The sequence below is a fragment of the Schistocerca serialis genome, chromosome 3 (genome assembly GCF_023864345.2).
Source record: "Schistocerca serialis cubense isolate TAMUIC-IGC-003099 chromosome 3, iqSchSeri2.2, whole genome shotgun sequence".
Classification (NCBI taxonomy): domain Eukaryota; kingdom Metazoa; phylum Arthropoda; class Insecta; order Orthoptera; family Acrididae; genus Schistocerca; species Schistocerca serialis.
In genome coordinates, this window is record NC_064640.1 from 144,008,502 (window position 1) to 144,017,914 (window position 9,413).

Below are 9,413 nucleotides of genomic sequence, written 5' to 3' on the forward strand. Positions count from 1 at the left end.
CCAGAGCACAGATTTACAATCTGTGTAAAGCTTGCACATAATTCCTCTGTGTCCATGATACTGGAACTAAATGGTGTCAATTTATTTTCTAAGTGGGATGCTAACAACTGCTTTCTAGCAGAAATACTCTCCAAGTCGTCTTGTTTGATTTATTAATTTTAGTAACTGCAGTCACTACAATATCATGTCCACTAATCCCTGTCTCTATAATGATTTTTTCAATAAGATCAAGCGTTATTGTAGCTAGAAAGTCTAAAATATTTCCATTACGTGTAGGATGTCGAACTAGCTACTCAAGACAGTTTTCAGCAAACATGTTGAAAAGTACGTCACAAGACTGTCTGTCTGTACTCCCTGCAGTGAATCCGTAGATGCCCCAGTCTGTGCTCAATGAGTTAAAGCTACCTCCAACTAACATTGCGTGATCTGGGTCTTTGCACAATACTGACTGCAGACTATCTTTGAATAACTCTAAAACTATCACAGTGGAATCAGGTGGTTCTAGACCTGTTATATGTGACATACTAACTTCACTGTCACACTCAAATTCTATCTCAATAGAGACAATATTTTTGCAACTGCAATGAACACTCCTCCTCCTATGGTGACTAATCTGTCTTTTTGATGTATGGTTTATGAATCACTAAATATCTGAGAGCTTCCTGCTTCAGGATTCAGCCAGCACTGTCTCAAGAATAATTTGAGTGTGAGAAATTCCAATTTAATACTTGTACATGGTAACCCAGTTAATCCTTCAGGCCAAGGTGGCGCAGTGGTTAGCAGACAACTTGCATTCGGGAAGACGATGGTTCAACCCAAGTCCGGCCATCCTGATTTAGGTTTTCCATGATTTCCCTAGATCACTTCAGGCAAATGCCGGGATGGTTCCTTCAAAAGGGCATGGCCAACTTCCTTCCCCATCCTTCACTAAACTGATGGGACCAATTACCTCGGTATTTGGTTCCCTCCCCCAACCTACCTACCTACCTACCAACCTACCTACCTACAGGCCAGTAATTTCTGTGCTTGCTAGACTACTGATGATAGGTTATGCAGCTGGCTTGCAAATAACTGCAGCATATTATTTAAATAGCTCATCATATTATTTAAATAGCTCTATCACAGAAATCCTTTTTCCAAAATCAATAATTTTTAGTAATTGTAAACAATAGACCTTTATTACATTTAAAACATATTTAACCACTCAAAGTGAACTTTTGGTCTAATACACTTTGAATCAGTCTTTGAAACTGAGTCTGACCCCACACTCTCTTCCCACAAATTCTCAGTAATTCTATTGTTGGCAGCAGTCTGAAATTTACAAGTGCTTTTTTTTCGTGTCTTGTCACTGGTTTGACAAATAATAAATGCATAGTGTACTGAAATATTTATTATTCTTCTGTAGATTTTCACATATCACTTCACTCTTTTGTTTTCCTTTCCATGTGAAAATGTTTTCGTTCCTGATTTCCTCTGACTTGCTCACTTCCCAACAAGGATCTTCATGGGTTCAACAAATATCCATAGATTTAGCTGCTGACATAGTGTGACTCATCATTGATGGATCACAGAGAAATGAAGTTTTACCTGAGAGGACTGCTGCTGCTAAGTGCATGATTAAGGTACTGTCAGCACAGATGCTCACTTCACTTAAGTACATACTCGAATTTCCAACTTGAGGGGTTAAAACAGTCGTATAAGTTGGATTTATGTGTGTGTTGTAAAGTGTTCTTGTTGTTTGTTTGTACCAATATTTTGTTTCATTTTGTGGTTGTTTTGTGAAATGTAGAACAGAGAAAACAGTTTCATGCAAATGTGGAAGCAATTTTTTTCGGAAATAGATTGATTCATGAAATTTTGAGAGTTCAACTGTCTGTTATTGACTAGTACATTGCCTCTTTAGAAATATGGAAATGAACATGTGGTCCTCAGCTACTTTGAAGAAAGTCAGCAACCTCTAACTATGGCCTTAAAATTTAGTAGACAAATGGAAAATTAAACATCCTCAACAAACAGATGTACTGAAGCAGAATAGCTTGGCATATTGACACTCAGAGGATGTCCAGAACTCCTGCAAGTGGTGTTTGGTTTTGTTTTGGTTAATAAGGTGTTTAATAAGTTGTGTATAATAATTGCTGTTGATTTATAACGTCAGGTAAAAGAGGAAATTATACTTAGAAGTAAATTTTATTGTGATTAATTGTGACTATATATGGAATAATTATATATATTTATTTTTTAGGGCATTGCTCTTTCAGTGTGGACTTTAATTATGGAGGCTATGTCAGGAATATATGTCGAACTGTCATTTCTTGATGCCAGTCTCAACTTCGGCCAGAGCATATTTGTATTTGCTATTTTTGGTCTCAGTCCTAAGGCAGCGATTTTACCATTCATAAAACTGTAAGTTTTAGACACAAAAAAGTTTTGTAGTTAGCTGGTGTCTTAAAATGACGCCTGAATGTAGAAGCTTAATGAGGAAATTTATTTAAGATGGCGGAGGGTGCGATATGGAACATCTACCTTAAGCTTGCCACAATGGGAAGAACTGAATTTTGAGACACGACATGTGTGTGATCAGTTTGTTATGCATCATTTGGAGAAATGTAGAAGTGATATTTCTGAAGATAGAAGGTGAGTGTAATTGAAATAAAAAGCTGCACTGGGGTGTCAAGAGAAATTTGCTCTATATATGTAATATATTTTTATATTTTGTTTTTACACATTTGTGTGGTGCATAGAAGGAGTAGAAGAACGTGATTTAATTTTTTTTAAATCCAGTTAATAAATTTGTATTTGCTTCAGTTTTGATTAATGTGATATTATGGATTTGTTACAAAAAGCTTGTGTTAATTAGTTGTGCCTTTTACCACCTTGGTTTGCTTTTTCAAATGACAAAGGGGTTCATGTGTCTTGTCATCAGGGATTTTTGAAATAGTACCTTCTGTTAGTTAAAATTTCTGTGTGAAAGCCATTTTACACTAAGGAAAATAAATATAGGCAGCCAATTTGGATAATAAAGTGCAAAATATAAAGCTGGAGAATGTGAAAATTGTATAAAAGCTGCCTGTATGTCCGACATCCATATGTAGCATCTCAGTAAGGACAATATTTTAGTTTTTTAGGAAATGTTATTGGATTAAAGATTTGAACTATGACAAAAAGACGCACAAATCAGATAAAACTGAAACATCGTAGGATAATGTGAGGACTATAATGCTGTAGCAATAGAAATGTTCAGTCATCAAATCATTGACATGTGAAAATGAAGATGTTTGTGATATTATTACAGATATTTTCATAATTTTCCATGGACATTTCTCATCCGTTGCAAGTAAATCACAGATGGCCGCATTTTTTCCACTAGACAAACTAGGAGAGTTTTCACAAAAAGGATTAGTAGGGAACAGCAGTAGATAGATCTATTGAAGACAAATATTAAGAGATTTGAAATTGTTACTGAGGTACCAAAGGGTAAGGGCTTGTGTGGTTATTTTAGTGAGTTTGGTTTTTGGGCATTAGGCCATGGTATGAGGCATATATTACTCTGTCTAACTTTTTGTCTTCCAATGCTGGATACGTCATCAGATGCTATCGGGAAGCAGTACAATCTCAAACCAGCGCAGGAAGCTTTTTGAACTTCTTCAAAAATTGCAACTGCATCAGGAGTTTTTGTAGCCTGTGATGATGTCTCCAGCATTGGAAAACCAAAAGTTAAGCACAAACGTATGCCTTGTACCATGGCCTAATGTCCATAAAACTAAAATAATCAGAAACGTAAGTGCTGCACATGGAAGCCTACAGTGGGTGGTTATTGTCAGGTAACAGGTAGGTTTGTAAATTTTTGAGAATCCTAAATTAGCAGTGTACATGTGTAACATTTCTTTACATGCAAGTCTTTTAACATATATTTAAATACTTATAGGTGGGGCCTCAGCACAAGAAGGGGACAGCAGATGAAATTTTAAATCTCTGTATTGTGGTGTATTGCTAAATAAATCAACAGCACTGTTTAATTGGGGAAAAATCATGCAGTTGGTTTTGCTCTTACTTACATAGTATGAAGCAGGAAGTTAGTACACACTGTTACATAAAAGGAAAGGAACTTAATCTGACATTGGCACTATAACTTAAAGTGTTCACTCAAAGTTCCATATTTACTCACATATATTTTTTATATTCATCTATGACTTAACAATATGTGTAGTATAAAGCTCCAAAGCTTTTTCATTTGCAGATGATAAACTACGACTGTTACAGATTCAACTCACAGACTGAAAAATAAAGCAAACTATGTATTGCAGTACATCACATCTTCTTTCTTTTGTTCTCAGTCCATAGTTTGGTTAGCGACAATTTTTGTTCCTGATTTTTCCCTATCTTCAGAAACTCTCTTTAGTTCAGAGTACATTGTCAATTTCAAATCTTGTTTTACCTGCCTGATTTACTTTAGTCTTGGTCTTCCTTGTGCATTCATAGCAGGGATTCTTCCTTTTATTAATTTCACAATAAAGGTGCAATGTTCAGTATAGTTGTCCAATCCATCGGTCCATCTGTTCTGTGATTGTCCTCCTTAACCGTCTTTTGTCTCCTAAGTTGTTGAAGACTTCTTCATTGGTCATTCTCTCTCTTTAGGACTCTTCTCCTACACCAAGCCTCAAAAGCCTGTAATCTTTTCCATTCTGGCTATCCTATTGTCAACGTCTCAAAGCTATATAGGGCAAAGCTCGTAACAAAAGTTTTTATGTTTTGTTTCCTGGAGCTGAAATCAATACTTTTGATGTTAGTAGCTTCTCCCCCTCCCCCCTCCCCTCCCCTCCCCTCCCCTCCCCTCCCCTCCCCTCCCCTCCCCTTCCCTCCCCTCCCCACCCCTCCCCACCCCTCCCCTCCCCCTCCCCTCCCCTCCCCTCCCCCTCCCCTCCCCTCCCCCTCCCCTCCCCTCCCCCTCCCCTCCCCCTCCCCTCCCCTCCCCCTCCCCTCCCCCTCGCCTCCCCTCCCCTCCCCCCTCCCCCCTCCCCCTCCCCCCTCCCCCCTCCCCCCTCCCCCCTCCCCCCTCCCCCTCCCCCCTCCCCCTCCCCCCTCCCCCTCCCCCCTCCCCCCTCTCCCCCTCCCCCCTCCCCCCTCCCCCCTCTCCCCCTCTCCCCCTCTCCCCCTCTCCCCCTCTCCCCCTCTCGCCCTCTCGCCCTCTCCCCCTCTCCCCCTCCCCCTGTCCCCCTCTCCCTATCCCTCTCCCTCTCCCTCTCCCTCTACTCAATGGTGTTTGAGTATGCAGGTCTGTATTTAGTCTTCTGGCATGATCTACCATCCTCTATTAGTGTACTACCCATGTACTTAAAGCTGGTGAGTTGCTTCAGCATCTCTTTATCCAAAGGTAGATTTGCTGTTATTGGAACTTGACTACATACAACGATTTCAGGTTTCTTCTTATTTATTTTCATATTCTATCTTTCTGAAAATTCCTTGCTCATGCCTTCTGTGGCCTTTTGAGGACTGTTTTCAAATACAGCTAACAGTCCTATATCATCTGCAAATCCAAGCATCCTTATGTTTTCTCCAAGTGTAGTTCTCCTTTCGTAATAAGTATCTTTATATTCATTTATTGTATCCTCTTTGTACATCTTGAAGAGATGACTGCATCCCATCTGGACAGCTTCATTTCCTCTTGCAAATTTTGGATGACCATCTTTTTGCTGTCTGATTCCTGTAAAGCTGCATGATTATTTTCATGTCTTGATGATCCAGCTTTATGAGCATAGCATTTTAGGCAGTCTACATTGTCAAAAGACTTTTCTAAAATAATCTAATTAATCTAATCTAAATCAGTACCTTATTTTACAGAAAATAAGCACACTTAATTTACAATAAAACCTAACACATTCAGTACCTTATACACAGTTCTCTTAGGAACTGCATTCTCCTATGTTAGATAGTATGATTGTGTGCAGATGGGAAGCCCTAGTTGAAAGCAAATATTCATGATGATATGCAGCAGTTAGATGCAGCAACTGTAATGATCAGAACAGTGTCCATCAGCAGCTCCCGTTTTACTTTTGAGTTGTTGTACTTTCCATATTTTCATTTCTTGAAGTTATACATTATAATAGTTTGGGTAACTCATTTAAGGCACAAAATATATTTTTAGTTAAAAAATGAGTTGCGAGGATCATGTGTGTTTTTCATTCATAAAACCCCCTACACATCCGTGTTTAATAAGCTGGTTATTTTTAGACTAGTATTCCAGTACATCTGCAGTTTTCCACTGAAAATATGCACTTGTTCAAAAGGGACAGCTACAACTATACAGTCGAGTTTCGACAGGGAAACAATGCGTATGCGAGAGCACATATCCTTAACTATTGTCCACAATAGTGTCCAATACTTTGTGCCATACATTCAAACATGGTACTGATGACTGTAGTTCTGCTTTTGGTAGCTGCACTGCAGTTTATCAGCAACTCATTTACTACGTATCAGTCTGCAGCTTTGGTTGCTGCAGGAACATATTGTTCACCCAGTGAATATTTGGACTTAATGCAGGGTCCATTCATTGAGATTTGTGTTGTCACAGGTCTTGTAGGTCATTTCAGGTGGATACATGGATTGTCAGAGATGAAGACCATAGTCAACATAGTCTCCATTCCCTGTTTCTTTTTAGTACAATTGTAGTAAGAAGCTAATATCTTGTTATATCTTCTGGTAAACCTTCCGGGATGTAAGGTCGTGGTCCATGAAACTCTTCAGCACCTAACGTTTCGTCCAGAGCTGCGCTGGTCATCTTCACAGGGGGGGTTTCTCCTCCGGTGAGTCTTGCCGACTGACGGGTCGGACGTCTGAGAGCGACTTATATATTGTAGAAAGTAGGCGTGACCAGAGTTACATGTGATATGCAGAGATAATCTTTGTCAAAGATAAAACTTAACTATCGATTGTAATCTCGTCACGGATAAAACTGTCTAGCAATTCTGTAGTGCTACTGTCCTGAAGATATTTTAGTAAGTTTCGATGTAGTATCTTTATTTACTATGATTCCAATTAATGAAGTTATGGATTTTATAACGGATATTTTTCTAGAAGATCTGACTGCTCTTTTCAGACATTGTCTTACTTCCAGTCATTTCCAGTGGAATAATGAATTTTATGAACAACTTAATGGCGTAGCAATGGGTAACCCATTGGGTCCTGCAGTAACTAATTTCTACATGGAGAAATTCGAACAGTCAGCCTTGGAAAAAGCAGATAAGAAACCGTCTCGCTGGTATCGGTATGTAGACGATACATTTGTGGTCTGGCCACATGGTAGAGAAGCCTTAGGCGAATTTTTTGATTACCTTAATAATATAAATCCGAGAATCCAGTTTACCATGGAGAGAGAAAAGATAACAAAATACCGTTTTTGGATGTTTTAGTTATGAGACAGACAGATGGAAGATTGAAACAACAGATTTTTAGAAAAATAACGCACACAGACAGATACTTACATAAAAACTCTAACCACCATCCAAAACAAAAGAGAGGTGTGATTACAAGTCTCATTGACAGAGCCAGACGGATTTGCAGGCCGGAGTATCTAGTCGACGAATTAAAACATCTGAAGCACGCTTTTGAGAAAAATGGCTACTCAAAGAAAGAAGTAAGCAGAATTCTGCACCCAAACAACAAAAAGCTTAAGGACAAGTCCGAAAAACGATGGAAGAATACAGCCTCTCTCCCTTTTATAAAGAAAGTAACGGATCAGATTGGAAAGATTTTAAGTAAACGTGATATTAGACCTGTTTTTAGACCAACGAAGAAAATTTGTCATGTTCTTCGGTCTGTAAAAGGTAAACGTGCTCCTCTATCAGCCAGTGGCGTATATAAAATTCCGTGTACATGTGGTAAAGTTTATGTTGGAACAACAAAAAGAAGCGTAAATACATTGTTAAAAGAACACAGAAGTCTTTGCCGATTAGGAAAAACAGATAAATTGGCTGTAGCAGAACACGCTTTTCAGCCAGGAAATCATCAAGTGAAGTTTTCTGAAACAAAAATTTTATCTACGACGACGAACTAGTACCCACGGCTTTGTAGAGAAGCAACTGAAATACGTAAACATAGGGATAATTTTAATCGGAAAGAAGAGACCATGAAACTTAGTGATATTTGGACAGTAGCACTACAGAATTGCTAGACAGGTTTATCCGTGACGAGATTACGATCGATAGTTAAGTTTTATCTTTGACAAAGATTATCTCTGCATATCACGTGTAACTCTGGTCACGCCCACTTTCTACGATATATAAGTCGCTCTCAGACGTCCGACCCGTCAGTCGGCAAGACTCACAGGAGGAGAAACCCCCCCTCTGAAGATGTCCAGCGCAGCTCTGGACGAAACGTTAGGAGCTGAAGAGTTTCATGGACCACGACCTTACATCCTGGAAGGTTTACCAGAAGATATGTCATCCGGTCTTGAAAGCTTTCATACTATAATATCTTGTTGTTATATTTCAATTTATTTAATTGTTGTTTTCATTTAGGTTTTAGCATCCTGTAAATTTAATTGCAGAAATTGATATGCCTTTACTTTTAATTCTAGATGGCACTTCCGCACATATCGAGAAGTGTTCAAGGGATCTGCACTTGTGACATGGTTGATAGAAGCTGGCCTGGCACGAGACCGACAGGAAGCTGTGCAGTATGCCACTGATTTATTGCAGGGTAGGGTCATTAGGCATATAAATGACCTTCATCATTTTCATGATCAATCCCTTCTGTATACATTTTGTGTAGCACAACGTTAGATATCTTTCAGTATATTATTTATCCCTCTGACAGATATCTATTTAAGTTGAAACACTCAGTCATCAGAAGAGGATATTGTTGCTATTGTTTGTTATTGTTTTGTTGTTGTTATTGTTTTAACTAGTGTGAGCCAGTTTGTTTTATTTATTTTTGGAGTGCATTTTCCTATGACTAAGTTTAGTTGTGACAAGCATAATGATTTATTCACATACAAAGGCCATACCAAAAGTCGTGGTTTAATGGTACCATCTAGAGCTTTTTGCAAAAACAGAATCTAATATACTCTTGCTACAAGAGAAATTGCAGGGAAACTGATAGAGAAAACTAAACATCAACTTTTGCACCAATAATTTTCAGCCAGAGCCTGGTGAAAGATCTATTAGAAAAATCCTATGAAGTTTTAGTCATGTGTAAAGTCAATGAGGGGTCGAAACTTATCATTCAGTCTCTCATGGATTTGTCTGGAGATGAAACTGAAGACAAAAACTTGAAAGCAGAAATATTAAATTCCACATTTAAGACTTTATTTAGGATACTACTGTAACAATGTCTGTTTGCTGCATAGACTCACAAATGAGAGATATTGATGTTGGCACCCCTATATATGGAAACAATTATAACTACTGAAAACAGAC

The 9,413-nt window shown here is 38.6% G+C and overlaps 1 protein-coding gene across 1 annotated transcript in view; it reads left to right on the forward strand.

Annotated features, from left to right (window-relative positions):
• Positions 1-8,777, forward strand: part of LOC126470724 (integral membrane protein GPR155) — a 165,541-nt gene extending 156,764 nt beyond the window's left edge. Inside the window, exons 13-15 of the mRNA XM_050098727.1 lie at positions 2,243-2,403; positions 2,494-2,634; positions 8,573-8,777. Of these exons, the coding sequence (XP_049954684.1) occupies positions 2,243-2,403; positions 2,494-2,634; positions 8,573-8,777 (507 nt within the window). The remainder of the gene's footprint in view (positions 1-2,242; positions 2,404-2,493; positions 2,635-8,572) is intronic.
• Positions 8,778-9,413: the final 636 nt, after the last annotated feature.